Genomic DNA, 16,429 nt, shown 5'->3' on the forward strand with positions numbered 1-16,429 from the left:
GAAAAGGAAAAGCAGAGAGGTAAATGAAAAGAACCTGGAGAAAAGCAATCTCCCTCTGAAGCATCTGAACCTTGGCCGTTTGCCGGCGCTTTCCTTACAAATCTGGATACAGAGGAGGCGAGTTGGGGTAGGGGGGTGGGAGGGATGGAGAGGAAGGTGGGCGAGTAAGAGTAGTAGCCATTGGGGGAAATGGAAAAGAAGGGACAGAGAATAGTGTGTTTGTGTTGCTAGTTCTGGTTTTGGTACACAAGTACAGTGCAAATTAAGAAAAGAAGATAGACGCCCTGACAAGGACAGCTTCCACTGAGGCAAAACATAACAAGAACAAGGGTTTGTGCAATCCATGACAAGAACACGAATGCGATTCAGGGGAAAGAAGAGGTGAAAAAGGCAGGCTGCTCTCAAATGGGCTCTCATCCTCACTCCCCAAATCATTTTCTTATCATTAAACAGATTCGGACTCTGCCCAAACCAAATCACCACAAATAAACCCTCTTTCCCACTTTGTTACTCTTACCACTATATTTTCTTCTTCTTCTTCTTCTACTACGACTACAACTACTGCATTGAACTGTTTCCTCAAGCAAGCCGTTGAATTCTGACTTGACTGAAGGAAGAGATTTGGTTTTGATTTAGTGTCAGGCTTGAATGCAAATGGACCCAACCTTCAGATATATGAGCAAACGGCCATAACTCTGTGGGGTTGCCTCGCAGGAAGATGATCTTGAACTTGAAACTTGAGAAATTTGTGTCCTTATAATTTGTGTACTAAGAATTCCTTTGTTTCTAAGGAATTGAGAAAGAAAGGAATCAAACCTCAAAACGGCACGAAGTATAAAGATGGTAATCATAAAACTAGCTTCATCAGGGGAGGAATGCAGTGAAAAAGAAAAGAAACAGAGCAAGTGAGCAGGGCACAAATCCCAGAGGGATGGGACCTTCAAATTGAAATGGAAAAGAAGCACAGTTATTTTCTCTCTTGGGCACTAGTGGACTCTTGAAACTGCAGGTGGGGTTCACAATTACACCCCTCTTCCTTCCACCATCACCGTTCACCACACAGTCGCAGAGGGCAGACGGCAGAGTTTTTCTTTTCTTTCTTTAAAGCTCGAGGCAGAGGTACTGTTCCGCTTGTGGCTTCCTCTGCTCACGTGAGCTGCCTAAGCTTTTGCAATGATTCAGCCGTGCCTCTACGAGGAAATTTGATTTTTTTTTCCTTAAAGCATAGATTATGGATTAGTTTTACCTGTTTCATAAATTTACAAATTTGAAGTCACCAAACCCTTTCAAATATCTTGTTTATATCTGTGGCCACTGGCTATCAGGTTTCACCCGGTGGATCAGTTGTCATTCAAAAGTCACTCAGAGCTAATTACAAGGAAACAAGAAAAATGATAAGAGACCCTATCCATATCCAATTCCGCAAAATGTTTCCAAGTAAAAAGCCTAGAATTTTTAACAACCACATCCTCGTTCATCTTTCCAGCTACCCCTTGATAGTTGGCTGAAGAAAACAAGCAACAACTCAAAAGAAGACGTTCGGAGACCTTAGAAACTCGTTCTACAGTAATCTGGTCCTCTTTACTGGATCCTTTTCATCTCTGTTAATCGTGAGCCTTGGTGATTTATTTGATTGATTCGCCTTCTCTATTCTGCCATTAACAAATTCTGCAAAGGACGGAATTGGAGGCAAAGGAGGAGCAGCAGCAGCAGCATGGGAAGCATTTTGCTTTGACAAATTGCTTGCGGGGTTTTCCAATACAGGGCTGCAATGAACTTCTTCATTAGTCTTTTCTGACTTTGATAGATCTAACATAGGGGATGGAGATGGCAATGCAGGAAGTTCTGTATTCTCCTCAGCCCTAAGCCGACTGGTTAACTCCTTAGAATCTGCTGTCGACAGCCACCTCATGGTACTGGCCACTTGTGAATAATAGAATGATTTTCCTGTTCTTCCATATTTCTCGTAGCACTCATGCTCAAGGAAACAAGCATATCTTTCCACTTCAATCCTGCAAGAATTCCAATCAAGATACGTGGTTGTGGAAAAACTTAAGACCATGTATATGCTGCCAGAACTACCATCCATGTTACGAGCAAAGCATGCACGCACTTGTGTCTCAAAGGACTGAACTAGTTAGTTACCAAGAGAAATTACATGGAATAGTGTAACAGCAACTACATCACCGTTAGTCTTATTGATCTCGACCACCTATTTGAATTTAGTGGGTATGACACAAAATGAAAATCGGCCAAGTGATTATCCCAAGGAAATGAGCGTCTAAAGACAGAAGAGCAACTGGAATTATTAAAAGTTGTCATTGGAAAAAGAACGGTTAACTTACTTGGAGCTCCCAAGCCGTTGTTGAGCCTGTTCAATAGCATTCTCTAATCTTTTCCTGCTAGCTTCCCTAAATGATGCAGATACAACATTCTTGTCATGCTTATCATTCTGCCATGAAGTATCTAGTCCATCAGGAAAGACGCAAGCATAGTGGAAAACAAGTTCATGAATCCAACATGAATGGATAAATCCACTGTCAAGTAAAAATAACCCATCTAACCAACCCGAATTTTCAGTCTAAAGCGGTCCTTAGACCAAATGCATGGTTTAGGTTTTCGATTTCTAAACTCCCGCCCCATTGTAATATCAAAGGGAAAAAGAAACCATCAAGACAAACCTGTTTAACTGAGATCTTGTTCTGGTAGTAATTTTCCTCCGCACGCTCTAGAAGTGCTATCTTTTCATTTAGTCCTGATTTCTTTAGAGACTTCGTTCCAGCTAGGCTTTTGACAACCTCGGTATCATCTGGCAATATGGGGAAAATGAGAATAAAAAAAACACAGTTACAAGAAAATACTCGAATTCAACCCCAGCACATAATGTATACAACCAAAAATTAAGCTACGTGGCTGGAAGTGAGGGAGAGAAGTCAAGTCCATTCAAATGATTTGTACCATCAGAATCAGATATATCTTCACCAGATCCACTTGCTTCATCTTTGCGATTCCAAAATTCAGAAAACTCTTTCTCATCATTCATATTTGAGCTGATTTTAAACAAAAAAACAAAAAAAACTATGAGTCAGTGGCAGTGGGCATGACTAGTGGTTAAGACATCAACCCTTTTCTTTGAAGTCCGAAGTTCATATCCCCATCCCTACTTAAAAAGAATTATGAGTTGGTAACTAAATCAAATATGTGGCCTCTAAGATTTACAGCTACCCTTTTCAATAATAAAATTTAAAAGAATTTAGAGCCTTTTAAGTCAAGCACCTGCTGACAAAAATTCTAGAAGATGAATTATTTCGTCCAACAGCACAAGTTGTAGTAAGCTCTTCCAAATAGGCAGCGACAGTATTTGGGTGTTTGCAGGCATCACACGATTTACTACATATGGATGCAGGAACCTAGTCCAGTCGAACAGTTATATTTATAATATTAGCTTTTGACACTTCAAGAGTTTGGAAGAAAACTAACACCTATTATACAAATTGACCTTCTTCCTACCTGTTCCCCAAAACTCTCAAGAATTTGCTTCCTGCGACATCCAGAGCCCTCACAATACTCAACCATCTGCATTCAGTGGTGCCAGGACATCAAATTAATGGCAAATAATATCATTGTCGGATTACAAATGCAGATGAAAATCACCTGAGCAAAGTCAGTTAAGGATTTCTCCGATAACTTCTTTTGGGAGCTTGAAGATGGTAGAATCTTCTTATCAGCACTGGAGCTATTCCTTAGAATAAATTCCTGTAACAATGAAAAATGTTAAACAACAATGCAAAAAGAAAAAGAGGGAAGAAAACAGCAAGTCGAGTTCAGAAATTAACCATTCTTCTGCGGTCTTCAAGTCCATAGTATAACAGACTTTTAGAGGGTAATTGATCACGGCCAGCTCTACCCGACTCTTGATAAAAAGCTTCCATTGACTTGGGAATATTGAAGTGGCAAACAACCCTGACATCTTTTCTATCTATACCCTAGGTAAGACAACAACATGAAATTAGAAAAGTTAATGCTCATCCTGCACAGAAACTAACACATACACGCCCAAATTTTTACTAACTACAATTAAGTAAATGCATACCATCCTGAAGAAGTTCCACTAATTTAGTAACTGTGCACACACCAGAATGGCTCTAGGAAAAAGGGGACAATGAAAGGATAATCACAACCTTAGGTACATCATAAGTACAAAAACAAGAAGGAAGAATCAAAGGAACATGACAGGGAGTAATATAGAGGACTTCCCTTGCAACAAATAACGAGGAAGCTGTCATTGTACCATTTCCAAAGGCAAAGTAAATTCAACATTCTCAAGTAGCCAAAAGATATTAATAGTAATAAAACTTGGGGACTAGGAATGTTGACAAAACATATGAGCTGTAACTATTTAAAATCCTCAAAAAGAGTGAAAGACTGAAATGCCAAGCTTTTCATATTTTTCTTATCTTATAAGGGCTTGATTTCTAAAACACAGTTAGGGTGCGTTTTGCCCACCAATTTGGAGTTAAGTGGAGTGGGTTAAAGCACCCACGGGCCATACTTCACAACACAGTGGATAAATAAACCCACCCCGGCAACTTAAACAATGTTTACTATTGATATCTGCATTTTCAAAACATTTATGATAAAAAAAAATTAAAAATAAATAAATATGCCAAGAATGAATGGAAAAGTGAGGTTTTATAAATCATCCATCAACCCAAATGTTTAAGCTGATGGGTTATGGTAAAGTTAATTATATCTACACCGAAACATTCTCTCTCACTTGTGGGCTTGAAAATTTGTAAAAATCCCAACGAGTGAAAATCAATATTAATTGGGAAGGAAATGACATTACAAGGGTTTGAACTCAAAACCTCGATACCAAGTTAAATCATAAATAAACCCAAAAGCTTAAGTTGACGAGTCATGGTAGATTAAGTTATATCTACACTACAATTTAACAAGGTTAAATGAAAGGTAAAGTTTTATAGACAACTATACCCAAAAGCTACTGTGGCTACAACAACTTGTATCTTAGAGCTTAACCAATCCTCCAAAACAGACTTCCTCAACTCATTCTTTAAACCTGCATGATAAGCTGAAAACCGACAAGACCAACACAATATAAGTACATATCTAAACAAATAAACTCGAAGAGCTAAAATTCCAATTCCAAAGAGTATACAAAATTTACGTACCAGCGCATGAAATACCATATTTTGCTAGATAAACTGACAATTGGTCACACAATGCACGTTCTAGGCAATAGATGATTCCACAGACATCTCCACTAGCTTTCAGCTGCTTAGCCAAATCGGCAAGTGGATCATCCAAAAGATCTTTATATCGAACTGCACAGTCAATTTTCAACTAGGTTCAAATGCAGCAGTAAATTTACAAATTCGAGGCAGCATGAACTTACATGTAACTCATGAAACATACTACATGCAGAAAAACATATGGAACAGGGGGCAATCAATAAGTTCATCCCAATTTTCCCACGCTGCACGGAAAAAATTGAAAACACACACACTTAAAGTTAAGCCACCAGGACAAACCTTCGTAATATATATTCGGACGATTAAATGAAGACATAAGAACTAGAGGGTTTTGCAAGCCCAAGGATGCTATTACATCCTTCTGGACCCTGCAGATACAAAGAAAAAACCAGGATTTAATCTTGCTGAACTTTAAATTCAGTACCTACATGCACTGACTGCTACCATCCAACAAAATCATAGAATATCAGCAGAGAAACATACGTCAATTTTTTTCTAGCGGAAGGAAAAGAGACCTGGAGTCTATCATATGAACACGCAAAGGGCAATAGAATCACCCCGAGAAGCAAAAGATAGGCCTATTAGTTTAATATTAAACTAACAACCATAACAAGTTAACAAAAAGGTTGGTTTGCTCAAACCAAGTGTATGGTTCCCACATAAATAGACACACTAAAATGGGAACAAAGGATTTCTAAACTAAATGGTTATAAGAATAACTCACTTAGGAGCAGCAGTAGCTGTCAAGGCAAGTATAGGAACATTAGGAAGACGACTCCTCAAAGAAGAAAGCTTGCGGTAGCCAGGCCTGTTTCAAAACATAAAAGGCCAGAGAGGAGACAGAAAAGAAAAAACAAAGGTCATCCATAAGCAACAAGATTGACGTATGGTACAACTAGGATGAGCATCGTATTGACATATGAGGTAGAGGCAAAGAGGATCATTATCAATAGCTTTTGTCAACATAAATAATAGTATACTAATATAAGAAGAGATTCATGTCTACAGTCTATTCCTAAAAGACAATAACTGATTATCTATCATCTATATTACAAACCTGAAATCATGGCCCCACGTTGAAATACAATGTGCCTGAAAATTGCATTAAATAGAAAGATGAAGGAATGATTGAAGAATACAACATTCTGCACATAATACAATATAAACTCACCTCGTCTATAGCAATCAGACTTAGCAATCCTCGAGAATAAATTTTCATCAGTTTTGCCATAAATCCTGGTGTTGCAATTAATTCAGGTGTAACGTAGAGAAGCCTTAAGGTAGGTTTACCAGAATCAAGATCTTCATGGATCTAGATGAAGAAGATTGTTACATACATTATTTCTAGGTAAGGAAAGTTTGTATAAACAAAAATTATTTAAGATGAGAGGACGAGATTATAAACAAGGACAGAAGATTACCAAAAAAAGAAGAGGGAAAACAAAGACATTTTATGGTTTTGTCTATTACATGAAAAAAGGGGGATTCCCAAACTCACTCCCACCACTCCTGAGTACGCAATAATTCTTCTCTTCTTGCAAACTACTGAGATGCATACAGTTGAAGGATTTGTTAAATTCAAAATATCCTATCACCGAATGTTTACAGAAGCATGATGTTACTTTGCTTCCCACCCCCACCCACACACACACACACACAAGGTGGAAAAATGGCAAGCTGATGATGTCATCTAAAAGTAAGTTTACATTTCCTCGTGCATGTTGAGTTCAACTAATTGCGTTATTACTTTAGAAAGAGTGATGAGACCAACCACATATACAGGCATATACACGCATTGTAAGAACATACTTCTTTTTTAAAAAAAAAAAAAAAAAATATATATATATATATATATATACACTTTTGATGAATAATGAGGAATCCACCAAAACAGACATTATAAGTAGGAAGGGAGATAATTGTAGGGGAAATTCACTTTTTTTTTGTCTTGTATTGACTGAGTTGAGGATAGATATTCAGCCGAAATTCCTTTTTCCTTCAACGCCATCACTTGGTTTTCCTAATGTAATGGGTGGGGAAAGGGCCAAACAATTACAAATCGAAAAATGAAATTGTTAGGAACACAAGGAAACAAACACTTCAATGCTCACCATCAACGCTGCAAGCGAATACTTGATGATTTAGGCAGACAGGGGCGCAATTATCTTATACAAAAAAAAGAAAAAGAAAAAGAAGAAACATTTGTAGTTCAAATTCTCCTATAAGCTTTTAGTGTAAATAAAGAAACTGAATAGCATTCACCTATTAAGGGACAAACAACAAGCACGATTCCCTTTGTAGCGAGAGCAGGGATCTGATAACACACTGACTTTCCTCCCCCAGTGGGCATGAGACAGAAACAATCTTTTCCTAAGTCAAAGAAGATTATAGATGAAATCAGCTAACAGTATTCAGAAAATTCACTAAAAATTAAGAACGCGCAACATGTTACATCTGTAAGCTATGGAAGTATCAACCTGATAAAACAGCTTTAATCGTTTCCAATTGCTTTCCTCTAAACTCAGAATGTCCGAAATGCCACCTTAAGAGCTTCACCAAGGATTCGTTGCTATACTCATGATTTCCGGGGCCGATACTACCGCGCAATGGAAGCGATGACTTCTTCATTTTGTTCCCGCCTGAATATTCACCTTATTCCCGCCGTCGGTTTATGAAGATCAGGCATTAAGAGGGAGCGCGGAGGTAAACCTTCCGAAACTCTTTTATTCAATTTTAATAAATTTTAATCATTTCGGTATAATATAAGATTTATATTTAATATTCTTAAAAAAAAAAATAATAATAAAATAAAATTGGTCTCCGAGCGTCGACGTGTGGGCGGGTACGTTAAAGTCGATGGGATACATCCCTCCCCCACTCTGAGTTCATTAACTATTTAATTTTAATTCTGTCTCTGTTGTTCCTGTTTTCCTCACCCTTCTATTTCGCGCATCCCAGGTTCTTCCATGTTCTTTCTCCTGTTCTTCATTTTGTTTGCTTAATTATTCTCATCTGCTCCACTGATTAATCGTAATTCCACTTTTTTCATTCTGATTCTCTTTTCCCCATTCGCAACAGCAACTACTGAGAAAATCTCTTCCTTTTTAACTGCATTTGTTTTCTGCAGATCCTCTCGACTGCGGCCTTCATATCTCACCTCTAAGGTATTATCTTCTCACCACTGAAACATGTTCTTAATTAATTCCCTTAAGATTTGAGAGAAGCAACTCGGGTTTTCATTTAAACCACGAATCGTTTTGTCGGTGGGAATCAGTATTTATCTGTAGTAGTTATCCATACAACCAAAATCCTTCAATTATTAGCCATTGCATTGCAATTCGTCGCTTTTGTGTAAGAAATCGAAAACGTTATGCACTTAGTAAATGCTTGAAACGGGCAAGTCTCTTGTGTTCTCAATGTATATTAGTCAGCGGTTGTGCTACTGGAGCCCCTGTTTTTGCTTTTTTGCTGGTGACTCATTCTTCTCACAGCATTTTGATAAAATATTAACACGATTGCTACTCAAGTGCAGGATGAAGAAGGGTTTTTATGGATTGAGGGGTAAAGAGCTATCTCTCGTAACCATTGCCTTGATGTGCGTGGTTATTATTATGTTGACATGGGAGAAAACTCCACTTCTTAATACCTTTCCTGCATCTCAGACTCCGTTGCAGCTATCTCAAGGTCATGGTTTGCTAACATCTCCCTTTTCGTTAGACTTTTTCATGGTGCCACAAAGTCAACTGAGCTGGAATTTCAGATCATTAGAACACACAAAATCTAGCCATTGTACCATATCATATATACCAAGCAAGATGAATTCTTGCATGCTTTTTGAAATTCCAAAGCATTGTTTTTCTTCCAAGACGAGGAATTATTCCGCATGTTTATTTTAAGAAGCCGTGGCAATTTCTCTGTACCTGACAGTTTTTAGAAAACTAGTCTTGTTTTCAGCTTATGTATATCTTAGATAACCAGAGTGATGGGCTGATATATGCACACCTTTGTAGAACAGCATGATCTGTAGATGGAAGATTCATGAGATTTCTAATATCTAAAATAGATGCTGGCCATGATTTGAACCATTCCCTTGTTGACAATTAGCACTTTTGAACTTTAAGTACATATTCATAATTGTGCTTCTTGATCTTCTTTTTTAATGCAGATAGTCTGGCAGGTAGACTAGTTAGTATTTCTCCTTTGGATCGTGAATATGTACCTGCTTCTGAAGATAAAAGTACTGTAAATAACCTAGATGCTCATTGGGCTTCTTCTCACAGCTATTCAAATGATGAGGACACGATATCTTCTCAGAATAAAGGTATATTTTTAACTCAGTGTTGATTAACATTTTGTTTCCAGCATATTCCAGTTTAACTATACTTAGGGGAGGCCTTTCCAGATTAGTTATGATTTTCTTTTTGGCTAATTCAATTGTATCAATTCGCCGTTCTTATGTGTGGCAATTGTACGTTTGATTGACACAATCGGTACCCATATTCTTAGCTGAGCTTTTCAAGCAGACATTTATTCCTTCTGGTGTTGCCATTTCTCACTCATTTCTGTGGTCATTTCTTCACTTCTATTGTAAACTAAAATTTGTTTCTTGCAATTTGGTATGTGTCCTTAGTTTCTTATACATTTGTTCTTTGAACTTGAAACCTTATTTTCTTCATGTATATTTAATCTCTTGATAATATTAATAATGTACTAGTTACATCTGGATGTTGGAATTGTCTTAGTAACTCTTCGATTAAGATTTCTGAATGTCTATTTTCCGTGCAGGAAACCTTGTAGGTTCCAGAGAAGCTACACACCAACAAATACCAGAACTAAGAAATGATGGAAGCTCAGAAAGTCAAAAAGAAATTATAGAAGACGACAAAATAGATGACCAAATTGTGGATGAAGAAGATAAAATTGTTCCTATACAGAAAGAGGTTTTAAAACCGAAACCAGAAAAAGCTGACGGAAATATAAAGCTGGTAGTAAAAGAAAATTATTCAAGACAAGGAGAAGAAAGTGTTGTCTCAATGTCACCGATTGCCTACAATATCAGCACAATAGATAACAAGTTGGAAAGGAATCAAGGTGCACAAGACATTTCCTCTTTACTATTTACCACTCTGCAAATTCTACTCGGTTTCTTATATTATATGGACATTTGGTTCAAGAGAATCAACACAGACCAAGTTGAGTGTCATGTGATGATTGGGAAAAGGAATGGTTTTGGATTAGAAGTTCCTTTTCCAAATTTTGTTGAACTTTGCCCTCAAGCAGCAACCTTGGTGGTAGTGCTTAGGGTTTCAAATAAGATTGGGCCCACAGTCCCAAGCTCAAGTCTCTGAGTGGATAGTCTAATAGTATAAGTCTTTGTTATCTCTTGGAGTTGGAGATGGGACATATGAAGTCTTGTTCGGTGGGCTTGTCGTAAGACTAAGTATTAGTTTGTTGGAGCGCCTTGTCGTAACTTTTCCTCCTGACAACTTTGCAAAGGTCATCTGGTTACACTGAAATTAAAATCTCCTCCTATTTGCCATCAGCTCTGACATAATTCAGAGTCTTCAGATTCTTTCCAAAACAGATTTCTATCAGGATACGATGCGGGGGTATGGTTACCTGCAATTCAGTTATGAGGCTTATTGGCTAATAAAAAAAGGAGGGTAATAGAAAATGCGCACTGGACGGTTTCTCTTACTGTTGCTTGTTTAATGAAGCAAGTAAATTTCACTAGTACTACTGCAAACTTTTTTTATGTCAGTTCTTTCCTACTAGTCCATTCTTGTATAAATGGTATTATTCTACCGTAGTCTTAAAGCCTTTGATTATGTTGCCGATAAGAGTATACATTTTAAGTATCACTTGCTTTTATTTAAGATTTACTTCTTACTTATACCTTTGGTTTATTAGATTTTGGTTGCTAACAGTTTCTGTAATTTATTTGACCAATTCAGCCTGCAATTATGCAAAAGGAAAATGGATTGTAGATGAGGAGGAGCCTTCGTATTCTGGATTTCGCTGCAAGCAATGGCTATCTGGCATGTGGGCGTGTCGTTTGACCCAACGTACAGATTTTGCCTATGAAAAGCTTAGATGGCAGCCTAACAATTGTGAAATGGAAAGGTTCAAAGGTTCTGAGTTCTTAAAAAGGTATTCTCCTTTTGAGAAACTTCCAGATTATTTCTCGTCCCATTCAGGTTGAGGTTTAACTACAGTTATCTCTGGTCTACACTAAGTAGATCCTGGTAGTTTATTTGCATTCCACGCTTGGACTTTTCAAGTCTTGATCGATAATAAGTTAGATAAAATAAGGAAAAGCGAAAGGTAATCGCAAAGGTTACGATATCGTTGAGCATATTCTATTCACTTTTGTCTATGCAGTTGCGCATTACCCTTCACTTTTTATTTCTTCTTGTGTCATGGTAATGCTGATAGTTTAAAATATACTAAAACATTTGCTATTCTGATGACTCAGGATGCAAGACAAAACCCTAGCTTTTGTTGGAGACTCTTTGGGCCGCCAGCAATTCCAGTCTCTGATGTGTATGGTCACAGGTGGTGAGGAGCAGCATTTCGAAGATGTGGGTCAAGAATACGGCTTGGCCTTGGCTCCTGGTAATACACGCCCTAATGGATGGGCATATCGATTCCCAAGCACCAATACTACAATACTCTATTACTGGTCAGCTAGCCTCTGCAATGTGGAGCCCTTGGATGAAAAAGATCAAAACACCGATTATGCCATGCATCTTGATCGACCACCTGCATTCTTACAGCAGTATATTAGTAAATTTGATGTGTTGGTTCTAAACACAGGCCACCATTGGAATCGTGGAAAGCTCAAGACTAACCGCTGGGTGATGCATGTGAACGGTAAGCCAAACATCGACAAGAAACTTGCACCGATTTGGAGTGCCAAGAATCTCACCATCTACAGTATCGTCAACTGGGTGAACTCTCAGCTTCCCAAGTATCCAGGCTTGAAAGCCTTCTATCGAACAATTTCACCAAGGCACTTTGTGGGTGGAGATTGGAATACAGGAGGAAGTTGTGACAACACAAGACCTATGTCAATAGGCAAGGAAGTAGTGCAAGAAGAATCAAGTGATGAGAGTGCTGCAGGTGCAGTGAAGGGGACGGGGGTTAAGCTTTTGGACATAACAGCCCTCTCACAGCTAAGGGATGAGGCTCATATATCTAGATACAGCATAACAGCCAAAGCCGGGGTTCAAGATTGCCTCCACTGGTGTCTACCGGGCGTTCCTGATACATGGAATGAAATTTTGTTTGCGCAAATTTAGTCACATGGTTACAGGATGCGAGCAACATCATGAGAAACTGCCAGTGCCTGGCCCGTGATTACCTACGGTAATTTAATTAATTAACCATGGAGTTCGCCTAGTTGATAGTACTGGTGGAAAGCTCGCATTTTTTACTCAGCATTTTTTACTCAGCATTTTTTACACTGTATAGACCACATGAATTCCTATGTTGCAAGTAATTATGTTTAGACATATGATAATGATCGAGAATGGATAAAAGGGTTTCAGACGGTTTCATTTCCTGCAAGGTTTTCTTGCATGTATTCTTCAACCTCTACATCCGATTCTTCTTCATCTGAACCTGAACCTACCATTGTTTGGTGAAGGGTCCCTTGTATCATTGCCACGACTTTCTCCACAGGTCCTATTGCTTGGTTTATGGTCAATACAACATCCTTAACAACCTGCTAAGACGACATTAGCTTAGAGCATATAATGCTAAACAATTTTAATAGCTTCTACTTACTCGCTGACCGCCTTCAAGAACTATGTCCTGAACGCTCTCGCCGACACTCGTTCCAGGAGCCTCGACATGGACATGGGTTTCTGTCCTTTCAACCACAGCCGGTTTTTGTTCTTTGCCTTCTTTGACCTCAGCTCGACCTTTCATTGACTCTATGGTGACTCCGTACTCAGAAACTGGAATGTAACGATATGGTTCAGCAGAGAAAACAAATATATGAGCCCCAGCTGCGATGGCCATCTGCAACGCAATAGAAAAATAAGCAACTTTCCAGTTCGTTGAAGTTTCATCAATAAGGAAGAAGGCAAAAAAGTCTACAAAATCATGAATAAGAAAGAATATTACAAAGCTCTATATGGCTTTCTTTTTTGATCGAAACCGCTTTGAATTGTGAATACATACGAAGTATGACATGTTTGAGAAGAAAATTTGGCTGGCAAACGCAAAAGGTGAAGCAGATTACTTCTATGCAAATTAAGAAATCCTGCAGTCCAGTTTCCAGTTTCCCCTCCTTCGGCAGAACTCCAAGTTCACGTAATAGAGCAATGCCAACACCTTGCCACCACGTTGCAAACACTATGGCCTTGAAGCTAATGAATTTTGCTAGTGGCTTTATTGGTTTCAGTTGCTCGTGAGTTACATTATAAAACTGGACGAGGCAGTATAATGCCCACATCTGGCTGAAGTTAAGTACCACTGCTATGTATGGATAGCTACAACAAAATTAAACACCAAAGGCATAAACATAAGTGAAACAAAAGAAACGTAATATCTCTTCATTGGTTGGGGAGAAGAACAAACCACTCTTTATAAGAGTGTGGAAACTTTTTCCTAGCAGGCGCGTTTTAAAGCCTTGAGGGTAAGCCCAAAACGGAAAGCCTAGAGAGGACAATATCTCCTAGCGGTGGGCTTGAGCTGTTACAAATGGTATCAGAGCCAGACACCAGGTGATGTGCCAACAAGGAAGTTGTTCCCCGAAGGAGAGTTGACACGAGGTGGTGTGCCAGTAGCGATGTGTCAACAAGGAGGTTGTTCCCCGAAAGAGGGTAGACACGAGTCGGTGTGCCAGTAAATATGCTAGGCACCGAAGGAGGGTGGATTTGGTGGGGATCCCACATTGGTTAGGAAGGAGAACAAAACACCTTTTATAAGGGTGGAAACCTTCCGCTAGCAAACGCGTTTTAAAGGTTTGAGGGGAAGCCCGAAAGAGGAAATCCAAAGAGGACAATATCTGCTAGCAGTAGGCTTGAGCTGTTACAACAGTGGTAGCTAGTAGTACATTGGACACTCGAACTGAAAACACTGACTCAGAACAGAAAACACTGACTCAGAACAGACTCAGAACAGAACGTGCATTTTTTACTAAATCAAAAATTATCCTTTAGAAATTGATGTAGTCATGTAGATAGCTGAGCAGTCTACACAAATAAACAATCGGCTCAAAGCAGCATAATCAAACTAGTCAATTCCCCTTCACCATTGGCCAAATATGCAAGTTTAAATATATACCCGTAGAACCACTTGAATTCCCCATCACCATAAACTCCAAAAAGCTCCAATATAAATGCTAGGAATGCAGATGTCGTCTTCAGAATCATCTAAACCACCCAAAAATATATATATATAAGAAAACTAATTCTTGAGCTCAAGCCGATAAAAGGTTCCAGATCAATGGCTTACATATTGAACAAGACCAAACTTTTCTATAGTGAGCAGATGTTCTCCAAGAACACGTGGCTTAAGGAAAAAGTTCCACAGTGTTCTTTGAGACCTCTTTTCTTCCCCTTCAATTAGAGGTTCCTCTAGCTGTTTTGTTGATTCAATTTCAAGCAGTTCAACGACTCTTCTTTCACCACCTTGCATCATTCATGAAAAATCACATGCTGTAAAGAACTCAGGATTTATTAATCAATGTATAATTTTATGGCATTATCTGTACATACAGTTAACTGCTTCAAAAATCGGATGATGCGGCATATACCGGGTGTAGTACTGTTAAGGGATGACTCACAGTTTTAATTAGCCTAGTTTGTCATGTAACTTGTATTTGATTTTAGGCTAAACAAATAAAACAACTGTGATACTCACGATCCTAACATCTCCTTAGTAAGTAGCATGTGTCGGCCAAATCCGAACTTATATCAGGTCCTACCTAGTGTCTACAATTGTCTCACCATAACCCAACCTACGGAAAAACAAACTAAACTAGTTTATGTTTGCTTCAATCAAAGATCATTGGCTTACCTGCAAAAATCTCCTTCAATGTGGTAAGGGAACCACAGATTTGTTCAACACATTCTATTGTTATGTGGGTGTCAATTGGGCTTCTGTTAAACAAGAAAAAAATCTTTTACCAGTTACTGCTACTCGTATAATATTTTCGTTTTGGGACTCTTTCTCAGTTTTCCGGCAAAGTAGTCCCCAACTATCTAATGAAACCTTGTGGAAAAATAAGGCAGTTAGATTTGAGAAAACAATGTGCTCAATTTGGCTGATGGATAATACATGAACGATGACATTTGACACATTCCATTGCTCTATCATTGAAAAAAACAAACAAGCAGGCAAGCAAAAGAACCAAGATGCAGAGTAACCTGGTAGCCTGGAGCTTACCAAGACAAGCAATCAAATAGCTTCCAAAAGAATACAAAGCAAACGCTTCGTAGCAGTTCCTTAAGATGTCACATTCAAGGGAAAATCTTTGATTCCATAATGATATAATCTGAAAAGCACGTAGCCAACGGTTAAGTGTTGCTGTAGAGGAATAATTTATAGCATACGCGGCCACAAGGCTAACAAATAAATACATTAGATGAATGGATTGGAGGAATTATGACTCACCGACTCGGTGGCATAAACAGGAACCATAAAAAGAACCGCAACAATCCATTTTTGTTCCTGTTGTTGGTGACAACAGAAAACTGACAACAGAAAACTGAATTGAGATTGAGAGGAGGAGTAATTTGAATGATGGGGAGGGAGGTCCTTTTATAGGGGATTCCAGAGTTGGTTGAGATTTTCTAGGGTGATTCCGTAGTCGGTTGAGAGATTTTTGTGGATGAATTTGAATTTGAAACCAATTCAAATTCTATTCTATTTGAATTTGAAACCAATTCAAATTCTATTCTATTATTAGCTATTATTAGTTTCAACACCCTCCCTTAAACTGAATTCTGCCTAAATCAGTTTAGGACTTCATTTCATCTTCTTGATATACATCTTGGATTCTGCATATCCCCATCTTTCTTCTGAGCTTCTCGAACAATGGTTGTTTCAAGGGCTTTGTGAATAGGTCTGCGATTTGTTCATCACTTCGGCAAAAGTTGAGTTCAATAATGCCTTCTTTACACAAATCACGCAAGAAATGAAAT

At 38.4% G+C, this 16,429-nt stretch overlaps 3 protein-coding genes across 9 annotated transcripts in view; 1 reads left to right on the forward strand and 2 right to left on the reverse strand.

The window, feature by feature from the left end:
* Positions 1-1,266: 1,266 nt before the first annotated feature.
* On the reverse strand, positions 1,267-7,989 carry LOC111465781 (ATP-dependent DNA helicase Q-like 3). 4 transcript variants are annotated; one of them, XM_023110291.1, is made up of 19 exons: positions 7,751-7,989; positions 7,536-7,643; positions 7,385-7,392; positions 7,210-7,293; positions 6,445-6,585; positions 6,331-6,365; positions 5,998-6,081; positions 5,553-5,641; positions 5,193-5,345; positions 4,996-5,092; positions 4,094-4,097; positions 3,837-3,986; positions 3,655-3,756; positions 3,511-3,576; positions 3,277-3,410; positions 2,959-3,050; positions 2,682-2,809; positions 2,346-2,452; positions 1,267-2,012 (listed from the first exon to the last, which is right to left on the reverse strand). In XM_023110291.1, the coding sequence occupies exons 1-19, from the start codon at positions 7,899-7,901 to the stop codon at positions 1,562-1,564; spliced, it is 2,184 nt and encodes a 727-aa protein (XP_022966059.1). In that variant the 5' UTR covers positions 7,902-7,989; the 3' UTR covers positions 1,267-1,561. The 4 variants fall into 4 exon arrangements, with proteins under 4 accessions (XP_022966059.1, XP_022966061.1, XP_022966060.1 ...); XM_023110293.1 differs by lacking the exon at positions 7,751-7,989 and adding an exon at positions 7,083-7,084 and having other exon boundaries at positions 7,385-7,438; positions 7,536-7,644; XM_023110292.1 differs by lacking the exon at positions 7,751-7,989 and having other exon boundaries at positions 7,385-7,438; positions 7,536-7,644.
* A 162-nt stretch (positions 7,990-8,151) lies between these two features.
* LOC111465783 (protein trichome birefringence-like 16) lies at positions 8,152-12,824 on the forward strand. Of its 4 annotated transcripts, none has more exons than XM_023110297.1 (7): positions 8,152-8,231; positions 8,401-8,437; positions 8,806-8,957; positions 9,439-9,594; positions 10,059-10,364; positions 11,228-11,423; positions 11,749-12,824. In XM_023110297.1, the coding sequence occupies exons 3-7, from the start codon at positions 8,807-8,809 to the stop codon at positions 12,572-12,574; spliced, it is 1,635 nt and encodes a 544-aa protein (XP_022966065.1). In that variant the 5' UTR covers positions 8,152-8,231; positions 8,401-8,437; position 8,806; the 3' UTR covers positions 12,575-12,824. The 4 variants fall into 4 exon arrangements, with proteins under 4 accessions (XP_022966065.1, XP_022966064.1, XP_022966067.1 ...); XM_023110296.1 differs by having other exon boundaries at positions 8,172-8,231; positions 8,352-8,437; XM_023110299.1 differs by having other exon boundaries at positions 8,214-8,231; positions 8,349-8,437; positions 8,801-8,957.
* The window catches only part of LOC111465784 (protein LAZ1 homolog 2), a 7,236-nt gene continuing 3,612 nt past the window's right edge, over positions 12,806-16,429 (reverse strand). The window contains exons 3-9 of the mRNA XM_023110300.1: positions 15,900-15,956; positions 15,672-15,780; positions 14,739-14,914; positions 14,568-14,656; positions 13,522-13,771; positions 13,062-13,298; positions 12,806-12,999 (exon numbers count right to left, since the gene is read on the reverse strand). Of these exons, the coding sequence (XP_022966068.1) occupies positions 12,820-12,999; positions 13,062-13,298; positions 13,522-13,771; positions 14,568-14,656; positions 14,739-14,914; positions 15,672-15,780; positions 15,900-15,956 (1,098 nt within the window). The 3' untranslated portion in view covers positions 12,806-12,819. The remainder of the gene's footprint in view (positions 13,000-13,061; positions 13,299-13,521; positions 13,772-14,567; positions 14,657-14,738; positions 14,915-15,671; positions 15,781-15,899; positions 15,957-16,429) is intronic.

Source organism: Cucurbita maxima, unplaced genomic scaffold (assembly GCF_002738345.1).
Source record: "Cucurbita maxima cultivar Rimu unplaced genomic scaffold, Cmax_1.0 Cma_Scf00029, whole genome shotgun sequence".
NCBI classification, from domain to species: Eukaryota; Viridiplantae; Streptophyta; class Magnoliopsida; order Cucurbitales; family Cucurbitaceae; genus Cucurbita; species Cucurbita maxima.